Consider the following 23628-nt stretch of genomic DNA (forward strand, 5'->3'; position numbering starts at 1 on the left):
TCTCCCTTTCGGACAAAACTACAAAAGTCCATGAGCCCACTTCTTTTGTCATAAGTCTATACCTTCAACTTCATGCTTCTTGTTCCTTTTCTGACCATAATATTCTACCTATAACTTACTTCCTTTTCTTTAAATTAAATTGTTTATAGATTTTGGTGAAATACATACACGCTATATGTCTTAATTAATTGAGAATGATTTTGTTTATTTATTCTTATTTTTCAAATTTTAAAAGATAATTAAGGTGATCCGAGAGAGAATGAATAATACCACTTGAACACCATGTCTCTCAGCGTGAGTGAAGTAAACCAAAAGACTTCCAAGAATCACTGAGGTCAAAGGAGCCATCGCCGCCACCCAAAAGAATTTTGGTTTCTTCGTGCTCTGCATCATCAATTCGTAGTTAAAGCATGAATCAGGTTTTTAATTGTGTAATTAATTACATCTAAGGATTACTTCCAATCTCTCGTCACATTTTTTTTTTAATTCTTTCCAGAAAAAAAAGATTGAAAAAGACGAAGAGCAATAAAGTAGTAACGGAATAATTATACGAAAGATCATTGTAGCGTGCAAGTCCAAATAAATGATACACTAGTATTAATTACGTAGTCCCTTATTTAAATGATAAAGGTAGAGAATCAATCTTACGAAAAATCTGGTTGAAAGAAGAAAGAAAAGGAAACCACATCCGAGAACGCCACTCTCCCATCTCCACTACACACCAACAAAAAAACTAGATAAACAAACAAAAGATAAACACATGTTTAATTATTGTTTAATAACATGATTATTTTAATGAAGAGAATCATCATCGACCTTGGGGATGATATTTTGGATGTATTTAGTAAACTAATGATACACTAATAATTCATTAATAAAGACATAACGGAAATGAGAGACACCTGGTGAGTTTGGGAGAAAACGGAACGCATGACAGAGATAACGTCAGTGGCGTCAGTGAAATGCTTAAGTCCGAAGATACCCTTAAGCTGTTGAAGACTCACCACCGTCGCTGCTCCTCCCATGAATCCTACTATCGTTGCATGCGATAGAAAATCCACTATGAACCCTAACCTGCAAATTTTTCATTTTCATTATTTTTTTCTTTTTTTTTAATATTGTGTATTACGTACTACTTAATTAACAATCAGTTTGCATTATTTAACTCATGTCATCATGATCAAACTCACCAACCTCAGTTAAAGCCTGTAGGTCCTAATCCATTTCTGGCCAGGTATACCGAAATTTTGGGGAACCAAATAAAAGATTCGACCCATAATATACTATTTCTATACGTCACAGAACTGACAGAAGTGATCTCTCGTGTTCTTTTGAATCAATGACACTTTGATTTGTATACATGTCTATTCAACCGTTCTTACCAGTCAGTTAAATTAATTATATTACAGTACTCTAGTATGATTCTCCACTGTTGCATAGTATATTTTTATTAAACCAATCATTATACCAGTCGAGTAATTATATTACCGTAAGATTTTCTATAATTATCTAGGTTTGTCCATATTGGCTCGTTTATCAGCTACTATTATCTTTGTTTCACGTGACTTAACTCGCTATGACGTATTTCACTCCAAGTTTGGGGTTTGTGAATTATTTTAGAGTGCTTTTTTTTTTCACGTACAAAAGGAAGAAATCAAGGTAAGAAAAAGTTACTATTTGGTAGATATTTTTTATGCCAGAATCTTTTGTCCACATGCTTTGGATCCGAATATACTGTATAATATAACTCCATATACTTTTACACAAGTAAAACCATATGGAAAAGACAAAAATGAAATAAGGATAAATAAAGTAAAAAGGAAAAGAACCTGAAAATGCCGAGAGAGGCTTCGAGAACGCCGGCGAAAAAAGTGGCGGTGAAAGCAAGGTGAAGGTAAAGCTTAGGATCTTTCTCAGCATCGACTTCTTTGCTCAGCATCGCACCTGTCAAAAGAGACGCAACCGCTACNNNTTTGGGGAACCAAATAAAAGATTCGACCCATAATATACTATTTCTATACGTCACAGAACTGACAGAAGTGATCTCTCGTGTTCTTTTGAATCAATGACACTTTGATTTGTATACATGTCTATTCAACCGTTCTTACCAGTCAGTTAAATTAATTATATTACAGTACTCTAGTATGATTCTCCACTGTTGCATAGTATATTTTTATTAAACCAATCATTATACCAGTCGAGTAATTATATTACCGTAAGATTTTCTATAATTATCTAGGTTTGTCCATATTGGCTCGTTTATCAGCTACTATTATCTTTGTTTCACGTGACTTAACTCGCTATGACGTATTTCACTCCAAGTTTGGGGTTTGTGAATTATTTTAGAGTGCTTTTTTTTTTCACGTACAAAAGGAAGAAATCAAGGTAAGAAAAAGTTACTATTTGGTAGATATTTTTTATGCCAGAATCTTTTGTCCACATGCTTTGGATCCGAATATACTGTATAATATAACTCCATATACTTTTACACAAGTAAAACCATATGGAAAAGACAAAAATGAAATAAGGATAAATAAAGTAAAAAGGAAAAGAACCTGAAAATGCCGAGAGAGGCTTCGAGAACGCCGGCGAAAAAAGTGGCGGTGAAAGCAAGGTGAAGGTAAAGCTTAGGATCTTTCTCAGCATCGACTTCTTTGCTCAGCATCGCACCTGTCAAAAGAGACGCAACCGCTACCGTACCCACCGCCAAATCCTTTGAACTCCCTAGAACCGCGTACACCAATGGCGGTACAAAACTCGAATCTAAGCACAAAGACAGTACAAACAAGTACACAAACCTAATAAGAGTTTGGTTGTATCACAAAAACTTTTTTTTTTCTCTTTTTGTAAATACAGAAATTTAGCGGTTAATTAGTAGAAGAAAAGAGTGAATAATAACGCTTACAAAGGCCAAGGATGGGAGGCAAATTGGCAAGTTTGGCATAACTGATGCCCTGAGGGATTGCCAGGCTAGCGATGGTGATTCCGGCGATGAGATCTGATTTAAAGAACTTGAAGTTGTAGCGTGGAGCCCATTCAAAAATCGGCAAGAAGTATTTGAGGCCTAACACCACTTTTCTTGATGCATTCTGGTTCTTAAACTGTCTAAAAGGATCGTCCGGAAACAAAGTTTCCTTGAGTGAGTACTGAAGTGACTTCAAGAACGGCTGAGGCTTTGGAGCCTCCACCGTGTGATGGCGGCGGTGAAGCTCCTCCGCTCCTTCAGGGAATGTGTAGTCCTCCGTGCCCATTTGGAAAACCGCTCGAGTTGGGTTTAGGAAGTTTTTTTTGTTTGTTTTGGTATTTTTTGCTTTGGGCGGTTGGAAGTGAGGAATGAGGAGAAGTGCTAAGGTGGTTTCTTCCTTTTATAGGAGTTTGAGCATAGTGTCTGCATTAGTAAATAAATAAATATATGAGAAAATAATTCAAAAGCGTTGGATGATTTACTATAGGAATAGATCTCGGTGAAAAGTTATATTAAAAAAAAAACACTCATGCATGTATCTTAATTAATCTATCTCATAATATAATTTAATAAACGCATATATCCAAAAATTAAGATATCCACTATTCTTTCTTTTGTTTTGGTTGAAGAAGATATTCATTATTCTTAATTTTTGGTTTTACTCGGTCCGGTTCTAGAATAATTTTGTTGTTGGTCACATTTATAATTGATCACACTTAACTCACAACAAGACGGTAAGATAAACTAGTACACAATGACAATTTTTATAAAGACAATTCTTCCATTCACCCCTAGAGATAGAACCTTTCTTATTCACGCCCTCTTACTTAAAGGAAACAAATTATTGATTAAGGAAACAAATTCTGTATATCAATTAATTTTAAAATTATTAATTCTAAATATTATGTTATAGTTTTAAATTATAACATCTAAACTCAAATCACTCTTTTTATAAACCAAAATTAAAATATAAACCTTCACCACTATTTTATAAACTCAAACCGACATATAATTTTGCTTAATTTTAAAATATAAACTCTAACCACTCTTTTGCAAACCCAAACCAACATATAATTTTGCTTAATTTTAAAATCTAAACTCTAACCACTCTTTTGTAAACCCAAACCGACATATAATTTTTCTTAATTTTAAAATCTAAACCCTAACTACTCTTTTGTAAACCCAAACCGACATATAATTTTGTTTAATTGTAAAATCTAAACCCTAAACTCTAACCACTCTTTTGTAAACCCAAACCGACATCTAATTTCATTTAATTATAAAATCTATACCCTAAACTCTAACCACTCTTTTGTAAACCCAAAACGACATATAATTTTGTTTAATTGTAAAAACTAAAACCTAACCACTATTTCGTAAACCCAAACGTCATATGATTTCGTTTAATTGTAAAATCTAAACTCTATTTGTTATTTTATAAACCTAAACGAACATCATTTCCTTAATAAAAAATCTATAGAATTGGTTTCCTTAACTTGTTTTGTCTTTTTTTATTTTAATTTTGATTTATTTTATAAATATGATATGACATGGCAGTTTGTTGTATTTTGATTGGTTAATTAAGAGGGGGTGAATAAGATTGGTTCAACCGTAGGGGTGAACCGAAGAATTTTTCTTTTTATAATTAAGTTGATTAATGTGTGTATTATTTACACAAACAGTTGAAGGTATAATAAATTTGAAGTTAACATTAGTTTAACCTAGCCGTGAAAGTGAAAAGATAAATATAGTTACATGAAGTGGATAGAGCTCCGATTCACAGATGTGCGATTCTGATGCATGTATTGTCCCGGACACATAGAGAAGACGCGAAAGCCAGAAAGCTTACGTTTCCACTTTCAATCATTTTCGTAAATTACACATTCTACCCTCAACTCAGCTACTGATGATATCATCATCGCTCCCACCTTAATCATTATATTACTTTATAATTGTATGGCTCTGCTGACACTTGTCCATTAGGAAAGATGGTTTAGTTTCTCCTCACTGCCATGTCACATTTTCCTTTAGATTAGAAAACTATACAAATGTAAATATGTAATTCTACAGGGTTTAAAATTGGCGTTGTGGGATATTTTTCGAGAACTTTTCGTGAACGTGCCTAACGTTAGGAGTTGAAGATGACGATTTCAGCAACAACAAATGGTCGCAATGCTTTAGTCGGCATATAATATTTTACCTATTTTTCTTTTTTTTCTGACACCACTTCATTGATTATTGTCTGTTTCCTACTTTAATTGATTAGAAGTTTCTAACTAACTGTTGAGTTTTGGTAACGGTTGCAAACACATGAAACACAATGTTGCTTTAGCAATCTCTTTGGATTGACCGTTCCAAAACTAGTCTATGTAAGCTGAAGACTAACCTTCTAACTGAAAGATTTTATATCCTTTTGTGAATGAGTGTATCTATACTTTATTTGGCAGATACAAAATCACTTTCACCATTGAAAAGTTGAGCCTAATTGACGAAATTGGTATGTTGTCTTTCCGTTTCTTAGCCAGAAGTTGAAGTGCAATCACAGCTGGATGGGCACGTGGTAAACGATGGTTTAGTTTTTGTTTTTTATTACATGAATAAGTTTTGTATCACTTGTTCCTACCGAATCTTTCTAGCTCCGAATTTGTATATGACTTGTTTTGTTTCCTGACCACACTTTTTATTTGCATATATAGCTAGCAAGCAAGTTAATTTGATATGTTGCTTTGACAACCAAACATGGTGAAATCAACTATACATATATAGTATTGTAATGTTAACAGTTTAACCCTCACAAGTTCTATAACTTCCCATAAACAAATTCTGCTATATTTAACGAAAAAAACCGTTTGTTGATCATTGATTGGTTGTGTAAACTGAAACTCTAAATCGAAGATGTAACCAGCCAGTTATAGCTTGTTTAGTTGTTTACGTGAACAAAGCTAGGTGTTTCGGAGTACATATAAGTTTTTTGACCCTAAAGGAAAATGACATAAAGACTCTGGTCAAGTTAAGGAGAGACGATAGTTGACCCGGAATATAAACAGGCGATATATGACGCGGCTCGAATCGCAGCCGCAGCAGCCATATCTGCTTCTGTCTAAAAACGGAAATTAACTCACCACCACAATAATGACATGTGGATTTTTTTTTGTATTTTTGTATATTGTTTTTTGTTTTTTTTTTTCATCAATACCTATCAATACATTGTAACAAATGTGCTTTTCTTTTCTTTTAATGCTCAAAGAAAACGATGGATCAGCTTGCTACGTACTTAATTCCTTTATTTTTCCACTTACAATGGCCTTTGTTTCACGCTAAAACAACCGCGAAATATGATAATAATGATGAAAGAGCTACTCTCTGATTGCTAGTCAGTAATTACTAATTACACATGCATCACACAAAAAAAAAATGTATGGATAAAGCGTCATATATAATAGAATTGAATTGATGAAGGCTCCAGTCATATTAATAACGATACTTCAACAAAGAGACGGCTGTAAAAAATGGCCGGACGAAAAGAGAAAGTAATTAATTTATAGGTTCAATAAGCAACCTTGACATTTTACTTACGGATGTAAGTTGATTTACGAATTATTTAGCAATTAAAATAATCTTAAGATGATTTAGCCACAACAACAAAACACTGCGGATATAAGTTGGCTTTGTATCCATGATTGAAATAATTCCTTCTTTAATGGCAAAGTTAAAATTGTTCTTTATAAATAGAAAGATCTATTTTGATCCTCATGTGCTAGGTTTTCGGATTATCATGAATAGTGTGAAATATATAATTATATAAACTGTATAGGGATATAATTATATCAAGATCTAAAGTAAACCTCTAATTTTGTCTTACATAACTTTGGCTTTGCGAGATCTTTTGAGATCTAGAGATGATTTTCACTTGTGAAGGAGTATGGTAAGAAATATTTTTATATAAGATTTAGCGACATGAGTTGGTTGTTAACCACATTGAAGCTGAAAACAAAAGTTTTGTGCACTCGATCAATGTCACTAATAAATCAAAATATAGAGAGTAGATCTTTACAAGACATATCCTTGATGGTGTTGCTTAGTATTTTTATTGGTGTTTCATTCGAGTAGAATATGTTTATTGTTTAGTGCTGTTAGATATATTTACCTTTCACTGAAATCTAAAAAATATCTTGAATTAAAAACATGTTCGGTGATATCACTAAACCTAAACGAATAAACTACGCTAACCAATATAAATTTGAATCTAAGATATACTTTATAATTAATTCCAATGGATCGAATCATCGTGCATATTATCACACAATATAATTTTTCCATGTTCTAAAATATCCACTGAAATCTTGTTAGATTTTTCTCTATCACCATGAAGTTAAATAAAAACAAAATTTAATGTGGTTATCTTACCCCTAGTCTCAAATCTGCATTCTTTGCTAAATATTCATTAGCATATACTTCAGCTTTCTATCTTACTTTCAAATCTTGATTGTGCTTACCTGTTTAGTTTAATTCCACACAAAAACCGTTGAATATCTTAGCTTTATCATTTTCCTGCACTTATATAGAGTTATATATATTATCTAAGTTTGGTCTCCGACGATTCAATAGCATATACTAGTATATACCATGGTGGCACAAGCATTTGAGACATTCATTATTGATATTTTCAGGTTTGCTGGTAAATGTGTTGTATTAGTCATTATAATTAAAGCGACGATACTAGAATAAACAATGTATAGCACAAAGTTAAATGTGATGCTCAAATCAAATGTGTAACCATCATAGAAAGAATTCGTCGCCATAGGCGTTTGCGTTAAAAAAAAATATTTTTACTTGGTTGGATTATGCCATACGAGCAATATCTTTTCTTTTTGGACAAAATGCCATAGGAGCAAGCAATTAACATGTTTTTTCAAAACATGCACAATCAATTATGACCATTGTTACGGGCACTCTACCAATCTTCTCCAGGGCAATTACCTAAAAACCAAATTTTCTAATTATTATTACCTGGTGGAGTTCTTGAATTAATGTGCGTATTTATATGAGTAACCCTATATGAAGAAATTTTAAACAAGTGAATACGAATGATGTAACATTTGGATAAATGTTTTAAAGTTATACAATTTGGTTAGAAAAAAAAAACAAAAAAATTTCAAAATTTGGGCTACAAGGACATGTTATGGCCTGTGTTATCATGACGATGGTACACATAAGCCGACAACCACCACAAGATTACAGTATAGAGAACAACTAAATTGACTATACATCGCATCAATCTCACACTAGGGACAGATGCAACGATCACTAACACAATACTTTTTTTTGTGGGACAAAAAAAAGGAAAACTGATAAGATCTTTGGTAATTTACCAAAAATCAAATTCTAGCAGATTAGCTAATGATTTTCTCTTCAAAACATAACAACTAGTTGCAAAGATTGATTTATAATTTCTTTTTGTCGTTTCATGTTTTCAAAGGCTATTACCACTTTATGCGTTGTTGATCTAAAATTCTATCTTCGGACAATTGTCGTATTACTAACTCTTTTTTTTTTTGAGTCCGAAACAAAGGAAGTGTAGATAACATTTACATCGTACCTGGTGTTTTGGACTTTGCTATATACAATAACTCGTTGACTACGAATATAAATCGAAGTATCGTTTCTGATATGTTTGTGTGATTTCCTGGCAGACAACATAAATGCGTTCTCATATCACACCCCAATGATATGTACTATGACATCGGCCCCTTTATATACCAATATACAGTGTCATACACATGTGTACCCTAGCTAACGCTATATACCCCTACCTTATAGTTGCATGGTTACATGATTCGTATCCATTGTTTCCGGGATGCATAATTTGTAAGTCACATATTGTGCGGACACAAACTGGACCCCTCAGAATTGTACACATGTGCGTATGTCTATTGAGTAATTGAATATGTATAAACTAAATTATATGGCAGCAACGTATAAGATGATGTGGACGTAAGAACATAACATCGATAGATTTTACTCAAACGCCTGCGTAGATTCCCTTTAATTGAGCACTAGCTAATTCGAGTTGACAGAAACTTTAAGTCTCTTATTTTATTATATATATATATATATATATATGTTTATCTTTGGTACAACAATATTGTGTTTGTAACTTGTTAAATGATTTGAAAAAAATTATATAAATATGAAATCGGTAGACGGTAATCCAACCGTTAAAAATAGTTTTCCAAGATATATATAAAATATCGAGTGCATGTATCTGCCAAAAGAGTGGAGACCAACTGGAATTTCTTAGACAAAGAAAGAGTGAATCACAATATATAGCATATGTTTATATATGAGCTTTTTCTTTCTTGTGTTTTTTTATAAGACATTTATTGTCAAAATTCAGAATAACCAAATAAGCTTGTCATTTAAAACGTACATAGTGGTTAACTACCTCTGACTGAAATCACAATGAAAATAAACTATCTCCCATTCACAAAGTAAATCTTTATATAATTACATCTTACATGGGTTATAGATAATTGATTTACAAATACAAGTTACAATGATCATAAGTTTGGGTAGTAACCCCCATAACTTGAAAAAAGTATAGGCAAGTCCTCTTCAAGTCCCATCCACTTTGGCTAACAAGGAGATTCCCAATACATGGCTTGGGGCAATGGACCCACTGAATTCTACTAAAGGTTATATGGTTGGGTAGTTATCTGCAAAGTGTAAAGAGTTATCTGCAAATTGAAAAGAGTTATAGTAACAATACAATTTTTACTATTTAGACTTGAGACTTTTTGTTGTTATATGGTTGTGTCAGATATGATTAATTTCACCTTTTTTTTCCTTGTGTCTTGGCATTCTCTATTCGGACCGACTACTTTGGATAGGAGAATATAAGGCAGCCGTGTGATGTCTCGGTACGCTTTGCATGGGAGATGAAGCAGGCGGTCTCATTAAAGTCAAATTATACACATGGATCGCAAATGCCTGGTCGACTGGATTAATCATTACTATTACTTTGTTAGTTTTCCTTACTTTTAAGTGTCATCATCTTAACAAGTTATTTTGATTATAGAAATTATTTTGATTTTAGCAAAAACCTCACGCTTTTAGTAAATTTTGTACAAGAGTAATTCAGATTTATATGGGTCTTACAAGTCAAACTACGGATCATCATTACACAACACTCATTTTCTCTCAATTGTTGTTCTTTTCTTTTAGTAACATGTGATCAACTTTTTAAGCTGACTTTGTGTGACAATATTTCTAAAACAAAAAAATAATAATAAACATCTAACAATTGTACGATAAAATGTTTGAGGTTTTGCTTTTGTCAAAACATAAAATTCTGATCATTTATCACAAACTTCTGTAAACAAACTTAATTCCACAATCACATCAATTTGTAATTGTTAATCATCTAACGATTGTAAGATAATATTATTTGAGTATCAATCTTTCCTTGAACTTTTCAGATGTCCCAAGCAGTAGAAAATGAAGTATATAAATACTTTACAGTTACAGCGATCACATAGTGAAAAAAAAAAGACTTGATAAGTTTTGAACATGACAACTTATATGTTTTGAGGTCCAAACTGACCCAATATTCATATTTGGGCCTTACCAACAGCTCAAACAGGTGAAACCTTTTGCAGTGACCCAATGGCAGAATATTCAAGTAATAGTCTGAAACAAACTTGTACATGTCTCTTTAGATATTTATAAAATTTTAAACAAGAACATTCGGTTCAGAAGAAAGCTGAAAGCTATATATTGTTCAGAGCTTCTTGAGCTAAGTTTGAAGATGCTAAATAAATCTAAATTATCGTGTTATAAGCCAGATGTTGAGAGCAAACACGTACCGTGAGGCATCGCCACTATGCATCAAGTGTCACTTAGAGTTCTCGACACATTTCCGAAGGATTATCTGAAGCAAAATGGTGGCTACGGAGCCTACTCTTTCTAGGAAAAGTCCAAGCGGACCAATTAGGATGCGTTCTATATGGTCAAATCAAAAGGATATAATTTGTTTGTAAGTGAATTGCTATTATATTTTTCTTTATTATTTTTTATAAGAAAAAGTTAGGTTCTCCGGATGTTTTAAAAAAAAACAACAACGATGTTCTGCTCCAGATACTGTTTCAACCGGCCAATTCAGACAGAACAAACTGATAAAGAAAAACTATTATAGTTAACTACATATAAGAGTGAAACTTATTGTAAAATCTTATTATTACAATATATACTATATTCTCTTGCGTTTACAAAGTTCCTTTTAGGGGTTTTTTTTCTTTCTTTCTAAATTGTGAAAGTTTCTTATTTACATTTTTCACAGCTAGAATTTTTATAAAACAGTGACTATCTTTGTAAAAAAAAAATGTCTAGATTATTTGCTTGCTAGTCAGAAATTAGTGGAAACCCCTTTAAAATTGACGGAAACTTTGTAATTCTTGGAATATATATACTTTTGTTGGGTTTTTATATCCGTGTAAACTTGGGTTTTAAACTAGACGTCTAGAACGAAAACCGTTTGCCAAAAAAAGAAGAAGAAGCATAGAACCAAAACCAAATGTCTAGACGGACCGGCCGCCACATCAACATAAAAGCCAGATTGAACCAATTATAAATCGCCATTACATTACTCTTCTTCTCTAGTTCTATATATATGTCAATAAAATATAAAATTCGGGGGTCCTATACTTCTTTTGTGAAACCATACCGTACAGTCCGCAAAATTTTTGGTTCCAGAAGTTTCCGCTCTACGAAAATGCACCAAGCCCTTTCCAGAAGTTTCTTATTTCTAAAGTCTAGTGTACTATAATATTATTTTTTTTCCCAAATTTTTTTAATCAAATTAGTCTCATCACTCTCTTTCAACTCTTCCTATTTAAGCCACCTCAAATAGCTTACGTGGACATGACCTTCCTCACTTTTGCCCCCCTTTCCCTCATCAACTGCCATAAACGAACTCAATCTCAACCGAACCAGTTCATCATATACTTCAAATACCCAAAGATGAAGCCAATTATGGAGATCGGTTATAAATTGCATCACTGTTTTTGATCCAACACCCGCATTATACTACCCGGAACCTTGTCTTTAATTGCAGTCTTAAAAAGGCGATGAATCCGTTTGTACCGGAAGGCTATGATCAACAACCACCGCAACCAATGGAGGGGTTACACGAAGTTGGTCCACCTCCGTTTCTGACCAAGACATTTGAGATGGTTGATGATCCAAACACAGACCAGATCGTATCTTGGAACAGAGGAGGCACTAGTTTTGTCGTTTGGGATTTGTATTCTTTCTCTACGATTCTTCTCCCTCGACACTTCAAACACTGCAATTTCTCAAGTTTCATCAGACAACTCAATACTTATGTAAGTGTTTTTCTCTTATCTCTGTTTCTTCTTGTTCTATCTTCTCCTGACCAAACACAAAAACAGAGCATTGCCCTGTTTTACTCTTTTCTTTTACTTTCATCTTATTATATATAGTTTGCTGGAAAACTACTCAAAATTGCATTTTTACTTGGCAATGTAAAGAAAATTTCAATATTTTTTTTACTGCAAAATCCGTTGGTAGCTTCCTATTCTAGAAACATCGAAAATGTAGATTCCGTAAGGTAGTGGAACTAAAAGAAGGTTTAGTAAGTTCCAGAAGCTTGTCTCGTGTCAACTTGCCTTCTAAAATATTCGTAAGAAACAGTCATCAATCTTATCTCAATACCAATACCTATTGTTTATTCACTAATCAGCTTTAAGGTTGCCCACTTGTATCCATATATATTATAAAAAAAACATTGAAAAAGACTCACTCCAATAATTGATGTTTGTTTATGTCAACTTGAGAATATGTTAAGAGTTTCAAAACCTTATCAGATTCAAACTGTGAGTGAGTGAGAGTACTAAAGTGAAAAACATACAACAGGGTTTCAGAAAGATAGAAGCTGAGAGATGGGAATTTGCAAACGAAGGGTTCTTGGTGGGACAAAGACAGTTACTGAAAAACATCAAGAGAAGAACCACTTTCACCACTTCATCATCATCATCATCAACTCCATCAAGCCATGACGCTGCTTGCAACGAGCTCCGCAGGGAGAAGCAGGTGCTAATGATGGAGCTGATGAGTTTGAGACAGCAGCACCAGACCACGAAAAGCTACGTCAAAGCTATGGAACAGAGGATAGAAGGTGCAGAGATGAAACAGAGGCAGATGATGTCGTTCTTGGCTAGAGCAATGCAGAGCCCTTCGTTTCTGCATCAGCTGCTCAAACAGAGGGATAAGAGGATTAAAGAGATCGAGGATGAGACAGCAAAGAGGAAAAGAGGTTCTTCTTCGGTGTCGGAACTGGAGGCTCTGGCTCTGGAGATGCAAGGCTATGGGAAACAGAGGATTATGTTGGAAGAAGATGATCATCATTTAGTGGTAGAGAGAGAGTTGGATGATGGTTTCTGGGAAGAGCTGCTTAGTGACGAGAGTTTGGCTTCTACTTCCTAACTAGATGGATCCTTTTGGTTTTAGTTGTACTTTTGAAGCTCACTTTCTTCTTTCACAAGAACCTTGTTTTTATTGTTTTGTTTTTGTTTTGTCTTATGTTATTTTACAATAATTTGTTATCAATAATTAGTAATTTAGTAGTGTAAACTAGTAAACGGTAATGATTATTTTATTTATGTATACAATGTGATAAATATGATTGTCATTAACTTTAATGTCATTGACAATACTATGGATTGGATCCTGAAGTGAACCCTGGGCCATGTAGTGTATATAGTGATTTTTTTCTTACATGGACCTATTATTGATGTTGTTGGATGATCTCTTTCTTTGTTTTGACTCTTCCCCTAAACCGTTTTTTCAAATTTGATCTGTCTTTCTCACATCATTAATGTCAAGAGGAGCTTTTGGCTTACTTGAGTCAATGCCAAGACAAGTCCACATGAGTGAACAATCTAATCATCCAAGTCACCTTAGAAGAGAGAGAGAGCTTCAGAATCTTGGTTTGTGAAGCTCATCTTAAAAAAGAAAGGTTTACCCTTGTGATCAGTTTTAAGATGATCACTCTCTCCGGTCATACCAGGAACAGGCAATCTGATCTGCAGTCTTGCAGAAAAACAGCATCAAAGATGAAGAAAATTGCTACAAAGTTCAAGAACAGAAACCTATTTAGCGGTGATTAGCAGATCCCTTTTCTGCTCTGAAGTTCCTTTCCACAGCATGTCAGCATCCAGTTGCTGATCTATGCAACCCCAAACTTTAGACATCAACTTGTGAATTCTTCCTTCTCCATCACAATCCATTTGCAACATCTCGAGCAGCAGTGGCACGCTGGATATTGATATTGATCGTGTCAAGAAGAAGAACAAATAAGAATCTTACATAGATGAAAAGATGTATACAGAAGTAAACACTCCAACAAGGATCCAAAAAATTCTTCTATAAGTGTGTTGTGCCCCCTCATAAGAATCAATATGACAATATATTCCTTAGGCAAAGCACATCCTTTCTTCAAGAGCTTATTAAATTTCCTAATTTCTTATACTCTTTAAGATTCTAATCAATCTGTCCCCCAGCCCAATTTAGCCAAAGAAATGTCGTTTAGACATTACTAAAAAGGTAAATATAGCAATTACCAAAGTGCTACAATCAATGTAAAGATTCTAGATCATTTTCTGTCCACTGTGATGAAACCATGATTTGAGACAGATCAAAATATGAATGGAAGTGACATGCATGGATCAAGTACACCATAAATAGAGAATCCGTTTGAAAGCCTACTCGACAACAACCGTGGGCAGAAAAAAAGAAAGAAGCAAAGCTACTTAACCTTTCAACGATGGGGACTTTTATTAGAAACTGGGGCGACAATTTATAGCAACTCCGATAGATTCAACCGCTTTTTTCTTTTCTTTTTTTCGCCATTTACATATCGGATAACCACTGGTTTTGAGTTCTTTTCACTGCTTCTTGATTAGGGTATGCAAGTGGCAACTATTGGTATTGGAGATGGAACATAAGATCCTATGTAAGGACACCAGTTCGACTGTGGAAACGTAACCCTCTGTGACCGAGTCAGATATATCTACTTCCGGTTTTATTTTTTATTTTATACGCGGTTAGTTCGGTTGTTTTTATTCACACTTAGGTATTCGGTTTTGTTCGGTTTAGAAAATTAATGTTCAAAACTTCAAATAGAACATACTTTTATTTTGTGTCAGTTTGGGTTTTTGGATAATAAAAAAATGTTAATTGACTCAGATAAATATCATAGATATAAAAGTCACACTCTTCTTATTGTATGTTGGGAAAATACGGAAAAAAAACATATGATAGGATCTTTCTTTAACATAATATTGAAAAGTAGTTGTAGTAAAGTGCAAAAAAAAACTCTCTTATATCATGGCATTTCACAAAAACATGCTAATAAGAGGCAGCGATCATCATTTTAGAGAACTCATGCAGAGAAAGAAAACCATCGCCATCGAGATCAGCTTCTCGGACCATATGCTCCGCTTCTTCCGCAGTTATCTTCATCCCCATGTCCTTCATTCCTTCTCCCAACTGCATTTTCGTTTACAGAAAATTAGGAGAAATGGCAACAACAACAACAACTTTAGTAGTTAATAGCTAAATGTCCTTTTAAAGTAAAATAAAAACTAATTAATTCAGACAAACGACATTTTCTTATCTAGTAGTATGGGCCAGCCTTAACAATGTGTGTACAATTGACAATTGTTGTGGTGTCGGTTTGTGAAAAAAAAAACTAAGGACCATCAGCGCAATGGAGTTGCTCATGAGACAAATTTTTAGTAACGTGTGGATGATAGTCGTCGATCATAAAGATATAATACGGTCTATTGAAATATCCAATCTACATTATCACTTATTATATAACTCTTTGTAATGCATCTTGTTTCTACGTTATGACTATGATCTTTGGTTTTAAAATAATAAAAGAAGATGTTGAATTTATAATTTTGTTTACCTCAAGTGGAGATATGAAACCGTTTCCGTCTCTGTCGAACACTCTGAATACTTCTATTAACTCATCCGATACCGATTCCTATACAAAAAAAATCATTTAAATTAATTTTTTTTTCTTCTAAATGTACCAAAATCTTGACAATAATAACGAAACGGTTTCTTTAATCATTTACCTGAGAAGTGTTTTGAGCCATAATATACAAGAAATCATCAAAAGTGATACCACCGTTGCCAAAGATGTCGACATCGCTCATCATCTGTTGCAGTTGTTCAGCCTTTGGATTCTTCCCCATGGACTTCATCACCTTCGTTAGCTTCTCCTTCGTGATGAACCCTGTTTCACACGCAATCATTATAACATCATCAGTCCAATCGATTCTGACTAAAATTTGTGTAAGAACTGACAAATCGGACAAGAAAGAGAAAGATACCATCGGAGTCTTTGTCGATAAGACAGAAGGCTTCGTAAAACTCTTGGATCTGCTCATCCGTGAAAGCATCGGCCATCTTTGATCGCAAAGAAAAGTCAAAGTCTCTCTTTTAGATTTGATGATTAAAACTTTTCTTAATATCTGTTTGTGATGCAGAAGAAGAAGAGAGGGGCATCTATCTCATATAAGTACATCAACATCATCATCACCTCTTGGCTCTAGGCTCTTGCCCGGTCAAGGTCAAAACTCATGACCTTGCGTTCTCATTAGTTGTGATATTTTTTTCTGGAGCACGACTCCAGGTCACGCGTCTTTGTTCAAACTTACGACTTCAACGCTTATTTTTTCATTATTTTCATAGAGTTTGGAAAAATATACAGAGAAAATTAAATTAGGATCTTGATTATTGCAAAAATAAAGGTAGAGTAATGCTCGGGTTTGAAGAGTCAAGTAGTATTAAAATTTTAATAGTTGCACATTAAAGAACAACAAGTTGCATTAGCCCTTGATTTTCTATTATTTTGTGTTTCCATTGTGTTTTCTCCTTGATTTTGCATAATTATCCTATCAAAAAAAAGATATTAATTATGTCAACTTCTCTCAAGTTCTATATAGATAATAATTCCATATCTGGTTCTGTAAGGGGACGACGTTGTGAATGGGTAGGCAAGACTTGTGTATTATAACCCTTGTCTTCACCTTGGAAATCTTCTTTATGTTTTTGTTCGTTATGGTGAGAGCAAAACAATGTATAAAATGTGAATAACGTTTAATCAGAAACAAATTGTGGGGTCATTTATGTTTGTGTCCATACAATTTTAGGGGACTTCGCAAAATATAAAAAGATGTAGTGATCGGTTTAGACTTGAGATATATTATCCTTTTTATAAGATTCAAAAAAATCCAGATAAATATAAAACAATTTTTTTTTTCTTTTTAAATCAAAAAATAATAGTAAAATTTTAATATCCGTTAAGAACGAAACAAATCAGAAATACTATAATTTGAAAATTTGGATGTTCTTTTTATTCTGAATATGACAACTAGTTTATTCATAGCCGAATACGGATAAAGAAAGATTGAGAAAAAATTGGTTTGATTTGTGCCTACGGCCTACCCTTTTACAATACGGTCATCAGAAATGTGGCTAGATAGTATCAAAATGCACCTCACTAGTTACTACTTTGGTCGTAAGCTGACTGGAGAGGGATGTTTAAAAAGCGGTGTTATATATTCTTAATTTGGGTGTGAGTCGACATTGCCTATGTTGGTACCTAGCTACATGCTCTTCTCCTTGTAATAGTAGTACTCACCAGTTACAACAATTTACGAAGAAAACATGGGTTATGTCATATTATTATGTTTTGATGTGGTAGACTGGTAGAGTCGTAGACATAAAAAATATTCGGAATCGGAGTCACGTGAACCTACCTATACGCTCCCACTCCGCTTTTAAGTTAGTGGGGAATGGGGATATGTCATTTGCTTCCCCCAAATCTCTATAAATTTTGTATTTACCTTTCCATCTATTTCTAATTCTTGTTAAGTACAAATATTCCATTTCATTACACTAGTTTAGGGGTTAATTATAAAGCCGATAATCTCGATTCCCGTATTATATGGCAGAGCTCCCTGTAAAATAATCTTCATCTTCTCCCACCAATATTAGCAACCAATCATATCATATACTAATACAAATACAAATAAAGGGTAGAAAGGGACACACACTAGCACAAGTAAGAATGGACCACCCACCACCTACTTATTTTACAAACAAGATAAACTCATTCTAAATCGTCTCCGGAATATGTACTACTTGAGAATTAACTCTGAACTCTAATATATAACTATCGATGCTAACAACTAAATTAGTAACTAGGTCTCTGTTGATAACACTACCGACTTATTCTAACTTACTCGTAACAAATTTGGTATATACTAAATTAATAATTTATCTTAATTATCTTCATAATCCGTAACGTTACAGTATCCACATTATCACGTCCAATTAACATCGCTGGTCAAACAAGAGACCACATTATCAAATCGGTTACTAAATTTTTATATACTCGCGTTAAATTCAAGATTCTCGAATTGGGTTGGGTTTCATATATTATAAGATTCCATAACCTTATTAAAAGTATAAAAATGCGCATTAAGAAAATGATAAGCCAAAAAAGGCAAAAAGAGGAAGCTATGGACATCTGTCAAATGTAGCCGTTGTACCTTCCCCTGCTTCCCTTTAACCCTCTTTTTAAAATAAATACTCTTTTCACAATTCCTCAAACGCTCCAGTTTTGGTTTCTCTGTTCCAAAACTAAAAAAATAACAAAACAAGTCTCGAAACCTCTCATTGATGCGATGGTGAGATCAATCCAAGAAGGAGTCTTGATGTCTTCATCTTCTTCCTCCACAACAAGCAACAATACCGACTCAGACGATTCTCTCAGCCCATCAGCCTCCACCAAAAGCTTCGTCCTCGGAACTATACGTCCGCCGATCACCGGCGCGTACAAACCACTCGCTGTTCTCTCTGCCCACGTCGGCTCTGTTTCTTCCTTAGCGCTCTGTGGTGAGTTCTTGCTGAGTGCGTCTCAGGGGAAAGATATTATCGTTTGGCAACAGCCTGATCTCAAGATCTTTGCCAAATTTGGACAAGGAGATGGCTCTGTGAAGGCTCTTGTCAGTGTTGGAAGTAAAGTGTTCACGGCGCATCAAGATAGCAGAATCAGAGTTTGGAAAGTTTCTAGGAGAAACTCTGAGAATGCTTTCAGGCTTGTAGATACGCTTCCCACGACTAAAGACTATTTGGGAAAGTTTATGAAACAGAGCAATTACGTTCAGACGAGGAGGAACCATAAGCGTCTCTGGATCGAACACGCAGATAGCATTTCTTGCCTTGCGGTTCACGCTGGGATAATCTACTCTGGATCGTGGGATAAGACTCTTAAAGTCTGGAGATTGTCGGATCTCAAGTGTCTTGAATCGATCAAGGCTCACGACGATGCAATCAACGGTCTTGTAGCCGGAGATGGTAGAGTGTACTCTGCCTCTGCGGATGGGAAGATCAAGATTTGGGGGAAAGAGAAGAGAAAGCAGAATGAGTCTGCTCTTTCTTCTTCTTCTTCCTCTTCTTTACATGTTCTGAAGGCGACATTGGAGGGTCGTGCGGAGGTTTCAGTGAACTCGGTGGTGGTTTCCGGAGATGGTAAGTGGGTATACGGAGGAGGATCAGATGGGTTTGTGATGGGATGGGAGAAGGGAGAGAGAGGAGGAGACTTGGAGGAGTGGAGATCAGCGTTTGAGATGAAAGGACATAAGATGGCAGTTCTGTGCATGTGTGTGGTTGGGGAAATGGTTTGCAGTGGATCGGCTGATAAGAGCATTGGGTTGTGGAGGAGAGAAAAGAGTGGAATACTCTGTAAATTCGGAGTCATAGATGGCCATGAAGGTCCGGTCAAATGCTTGCAGGCTTCGCCTAACAATGTCGGTGCTGGCTTCATGCTTTACAGTGGAGGTCTTGACAAGAGCCTCAGGGTTTGGTGGGTCCCAAAACATGACAACTTAGAAGAGAAGAAACAAAGTTTTAAGACATTGTTGATGCAAAAGGTTTGAGTGAAAAGATTTAGTGTTTGGTGTTCTTTTGTGGGTTTACTTTACATATACATTACATACGTTTTTGGTTTATATTTGTAATTTGTTATTCATTTTGTAAAGTCATGAGGGTTTTTTTCTCTCCCAAGAAATATATATGAATTGAATTCTTATTTTGCTAACATTTGTGTCTACCAACTGTTTTGGTCCCTAATGATATAGAGTAGAAGTCTTGATGCTTTTGTTACCTTTGCTTTGTATTTAAACTGTAGCAATGGGAATCGTAGCTTCTGCGTTGGACAAAAATATTGTTTATCAGCCTCTTTTTGAGCTTTGATCACCGTCCAATTAGCAAAGCAAGAGTTGTGCAACTTTCTCCATCACCGTAATGCTTTAACCATGTCCAATTAATATTTTGTATTATTAGACGCACCCATCATTATGGACCAACCAATTTGGTTTGAAAATGAAGCATATACTGTACCTAGCTTTGTTTATTCCAAAATATAATCTGTAAAGCAGAATATCGCAGTTTTGTAATATAAAAATGAGATGAGAAAGCTTTGAAGGGATGCATGGAGCCAAAACAGAAGTGTATCATGTGTGTATAATCCTTTTCTCTCTGAAGTTGGAATAAACAAGGTGAAATGTGAAAAAAAAACATCTTCAAAAAGAAACATATGAATTATCAATGCAGCCTCAAAGGCAAGCCAAAAACCTTGAATAGTCAAGTATGTGTAGAAAATTGTCATCACAAAAAGGGTACTCGTATATAATCTACATATATGCTAATTTTGAGTTGGAAACAAAAAAAAAACCCTGCCTTTGAGTTACCTTGGAAGGTCAATAGCTAAGCTTAAACTACACTTGTCTGCACATACCACAAGAAGCTAAAACTCCAAACACAAAAATACATGACATAAAAACAATGGATCATTTGAGTTACTTAGCTGAAAAATGGACCTTCCTGTTCTGATAATCATCTCTTCTAGGCCATGGGTTTTTGTAGTTAGAATGGTGTCCATATACCTCATCTCTTTCCTTGTTTTGCCCACCCCAACCATCACTTGATAGTTTCACATTCCAACTTCTTTGCTTTGCCTCAGTTTCTCTACGTGTTTGCCAACCGCCTGCATTTGCCCTATGATCTCTCAAAGCTGTGTTGTCAGGCACAAAACCAGCTTTCCATGGATTATAACCCTTTGGCTCCCGAATATCACGACTATATCCCTTACTACGCCACTCCTGGTTTTCCCGTCCACCACTGCCCCAAGAATCATTCTTCCAACCTCTATCACGACTATATCCCTTATTAGACCACTCCTGGTTTTCCCATCCGCCACTGCCCCAAGATTCATTATTCCAACCTCTATCCCCCCATCCTTTGCCAGAGCAACCTCCCCAAGTGGTTTCTTGAGCTGTCTCCTTTCTACAACTAGGCTTGGCTTCCCAAGGATTGTCAAGCATTTCATACTCTTCAGCTTGTACACTCTCAGAACCTCTCGCTTTCTTGCTTTGGTGCCCTGAATGATCCCATCCATCATCGTTCTCCCAACTGTCATTAGCCCTATCTTTGGTTTTCCACTGGTTCTCCCTCCGAGCCTCAGTCGTCCAACAACCCCAAGATGTTGAATCATTTGCTTTCTCATTTCCACAACAAGGCTTGGCTTCCAAATAACTCACCCTATCTTTTGAATAATCGGCACCACTCACTGATAGATCCCAACCATTCGATTTCCTTTCCAATGCATTGACATCATGGACTCTGTCACTACCTTCCCATGGAGTCTCTTCAACAGGCACTACTAAGTCACAACCACTCCAATTCCTATCTCGCCTTCCACGTTTAAAACCACACTCTACCTCGGCATCAGGAGGAGCAAAGTAAGCAGTTTCTAAATCCCTAATGAGTTCAGGGTCAACAAAAGTATCCCAATCAACTCCACTAATATAAAGATCCGGATCAGGAAGAGAAACATCACAACGAAGACCATTAACACGAGACCAAAACCTCTTCTTCTCACTATGAAAAGTCTCTTCGCAAGCTGAATCATCCCAAGTGACAACATTACCACTATACCAGCTCTTAAAGTCAGCAGCTTCAACAACTTTTTGCCATGGTACTGATCCAATCACTTCACAGAATCTCTTTTCCCATACTGGAATCCCATCTTCTTCACCATAACCTTCGAATAAGATGCTAAATTAAGCAAAATCAAGAGTAGATGAAATTTGAAAATATTGAAATCAAGAAGGAGAGAGAGAAGAATACCACGAGAAGAAGAAGAAGAGTGACGTTCGCTGTACCATCGCTCAGGAGATCTGCGACGGTTGTATCTCGATCGGTGATTCCACTTTCCCATTGAGAAAAATCTCAATACGGAAGGTGATTGATTTTGGAGACAATTAGGGGTCCGCGGGAGAATTTGGGAACGAATTGGACACAAGGAGCACTGAAGTTGAATCGGTGGTGGTCTATTCAACTTCCCGTTTCTGTAACGGCCCAAATTTGTTACGTTTGGGTTTAAATGGGCCTTCAGGCCTTGTGACCTTTGCGATCATATGTCCCCACTTCAGTAATTGTGCAAGAAAGATGAGCCCTTTCCCAATTTTGCATAAGTGATTCCCAACAACAACAACCCAGATTTGTTTAGACCTAATCACCCATTTATATAAACTATCCAGTCACAAATGAAACTGAGGACCATTTGCGTCGCTTAAAAAGTACTTGCTCACGGGACCAAACTTATCAAACTTACTAGTCAATGAATTTAATAGAACCAGTTTTTTTTTTTTTTTTGGGCCAAATCAAATGCTTCTAAATGAGAAACCACAATGCACGTGATCATCATAATCATATCATCTCTTAGACCAACATCAAACTTTGGAGCTATCTTTTCCAGTGTTCAATATTCCTTTATTTTTTTGCAACAACAAAAAAAAAATATAATCCTTTTTTATGAAGTAATTTATTCTTTTTTGTTGTATCGATTTATGCATGTATATAAGATTATAAGTTAAAAGAAATATATTGGAGTAAAAAACCAAAATAAATGACTTCACGCATGCTGTTGAGTCGACGATGGTTGTGTTTGTATATAAATAAATAAAAAAGTGATCATTCAATTTACTCTACCACTAATCAATAAAAATGACGTCGCCCTTCCACATTCGATTCGCTCTTAATATTGCTATTTTTACTCGAACAGATCTTTCTTACTCAACTTTTGTAGAATTTGCTATAATTTGAAAAGGAAACAAAAAACAAGAGAGAGAGAGAGAAGAAATGGGTCCAAAATTTTAAGACAATAAAAGGTAATTGCACGTTCTGTTGCAGCATTCAACCCCTTCTGACAACATCTTGTTTTTAAAAAACTATTCTCTCTATTGCTTCCACTCTCCCAGACATCCCACGCGCCGATCATTGAGCTCCTTTTCGTTTTTTGGTTTCATTTAAACTTTGCAGTTGGGTTCGGTAAGATGAAGGATTCGATTTTTAATGAGTCGACCATCAAGTGTGTGCCATAAACCAATTACGAATGGTCAACGATTGCTACCATCCGATTTTATTTCGTCACTCTCCTCAGAATTAATTGCCACTAAACTTATTTGTACGGACGTGAGTGATGACTCAAGAGTGAGTGCCTT

At 35.1% G+C, this 23628-nt stretch overlaps 5 protein-coding genes across 6 annotated transcripts in view; 2 read left to right on the forward strand and 3 right to left on the reverse strand.

Moving 5' to 3' along the window:
* Positions 1-3346, reverse strand: part of LOC104781028 (sulfate transporter 3.1-like) — a 6619-nt gene extending 3273 nt beyond the window's left edge. The window contains exons 1-5 of the mRNA XM_010505597.2: positions 2906-3346; positions 2556-2763; positions 903-1074; positions 649-714; positions 271-384 (exon numbers count right to left, since the gene is read on the reverse strand). Of these exons, the coding sequence (XP_010503899.1) occupies positions 271-384; positions 649-714; positions 903-1074; positions 2556-2763; positions 2906-3251 (906 nt within the window). The 5' untranslated portion in view covers positions 3252-3346. The remainder of the gene's footprint in view (positions 1-270; positions 385-648; positions 715-902; positions 1075-2555; positions 2764-2905) is intronic.
* LOC104781029 (heat stress transcription factor A-7a-like) lies at positions 11858-14102 on the forward strand. Its single transcript, XM_010505598.2, has 2 exons — positions 11858-12348; positions 12899-14102. The coding sequence occupies exons 1-2, from the start codon at positions 12091-12093 to the stop codon at positions 13466-13468; spliced, it is 828 nt and encodes a 275-aa protein (XP_010503900.1). The 5' UTR covers positions 11858-12090; the 3' UTR covers positions 13469-14102.
* On the reverse strand, positions 15237-16630 carry LOC104781030 (calmodulin-like protein 9). The gene is made up of 4 exons (XM_010505599.2): positions 16387-16630; positions 16129-16289; positions 15957-16034; positions 15237-15532 (listed from the first exon to the last, which is right to left on the reverse strand). Exons 1-4 carry the CDS (start codon positions 16460-16462, stop codon positions 15392-15394), a joined length of 456 nt encoding a protein of 151 aa, XP_010503901.1. The 5' UTR covers positions 16463-16630; the 3' UTR covers positions 15237-15391.
* On the forward strand, positions 18658-20026 carry LOC104781032 (myosin heavy chain kinase B-like). The gene has a single exon (XM_010505600.2). The coding sequence runs from the start codon at positions 18748-18750 to the stop codon at positions 19999-20001; it is 1254 nt and encodes a 417-aa protein (XP_010503902.1). The 5' UTR covers positions 18658-18747; the 3' UTR covers positions 20002-20026.
* LOC104781033 (bifunctional endo-1,4-beta-xylanase XylA-like) lies at positions 20688-22433 on the reverse strand. 2 transcript variants are annotated; one of them, XM_010505601.2, is made up of 2 exons: positions 22253-22433; positions 20688-22166 (listed from the first exon to the last, which is right to left on the reverse strand). In XM_010505601.2, the coding sequence occupies exons 1-2, from the start codon at positions 22341-22343 to the stop codon at positions 20923-20925; spliced, it is 1335 nt and encodes a 444-aa protein (XP_010503903.1). In that variant the 5' UTR covers positions 22344-22433; the 3' UTR covers positions 20688-20922. The 2 variants fall into 2 exon arrangements, with proteins under 2 accessions (XP_010503903.1, XP_010503904.1); XM_010505602.2 differs by having other exon boundaries at positions 20688-22180.

The sequence above is a fragment of the Camelina sativa genome, chromosome 4 (genome assembly GCF_000633955.1).
Source record: "Camelina sativa cultivar DH55 chromosome 4, Cs, whole genome shotgun sequence".
Taxonomy (NCBI): domain Eukaryota; kingdom Viridiplantae; phylum Streptophyta; class Magnoliopsida; order Brassicales; family Brassicaceae; genus Camelina; species Camelina sativa.

Bases quoted from the DNA above. Each gene is read 5' to 3' on its own strand.
- LOC104781029 (XM_010505598.2), top strand. From the start codon at position 12,091: ATGAATCCGTTTGTACCGGAAGGCTATGATCAACAACCACCGCAACCA. The intron at 12,349-12,898 runs GTAAGTGTTTTT...AACATACAACAG, and splicing joins TCAGACAACTCAATACTTAT to GGTTTCAGAAAGATAGAAGC.
- LOC104781030 (XM_010505599.2), bottom strand. From the start codon at position 16,462: ATGGCCGATGCTTTCACGGATGAGCAGATCCAAGAGTTTTACGAAGCC. The intron at 16,290-16,386 runs GTATCTTTCTCT...CGTGTGAAACAG, and splicing joins TATCGACAAAGACTCCGATG to GGTTCATCACGAAGGAGAAG. The intron at 15,533-15,956 runs GTAAACAAAATT...ACGAAAATGCAG, and splicing joins GTTTCATATCTCCACTTGAG to TTGGGAGAAGGAATGAAGGA.
- LOC104781032 (XM_010505600.2), top strand. From the start codon at position 18,748: ATGGTGAGATCAATCCAAGAAGGAGTCTTGATGTCTTCATCTTCTTCC.
- LOC104781033 (XM_010505601.2), bottom strand. From the start codon at position 22,343: ATGGGAAAGTGGAATCACCGATCGAGATACAACCGTCGCAGATCTCCT. The intron at 22,167-22,252 runs GTATTCTTCTCT...TCTTATTCGAAG, and splicing joins CTCTTCTTCTTCTTCTCGTG to GTTATGGTGAAGAAGATGGG.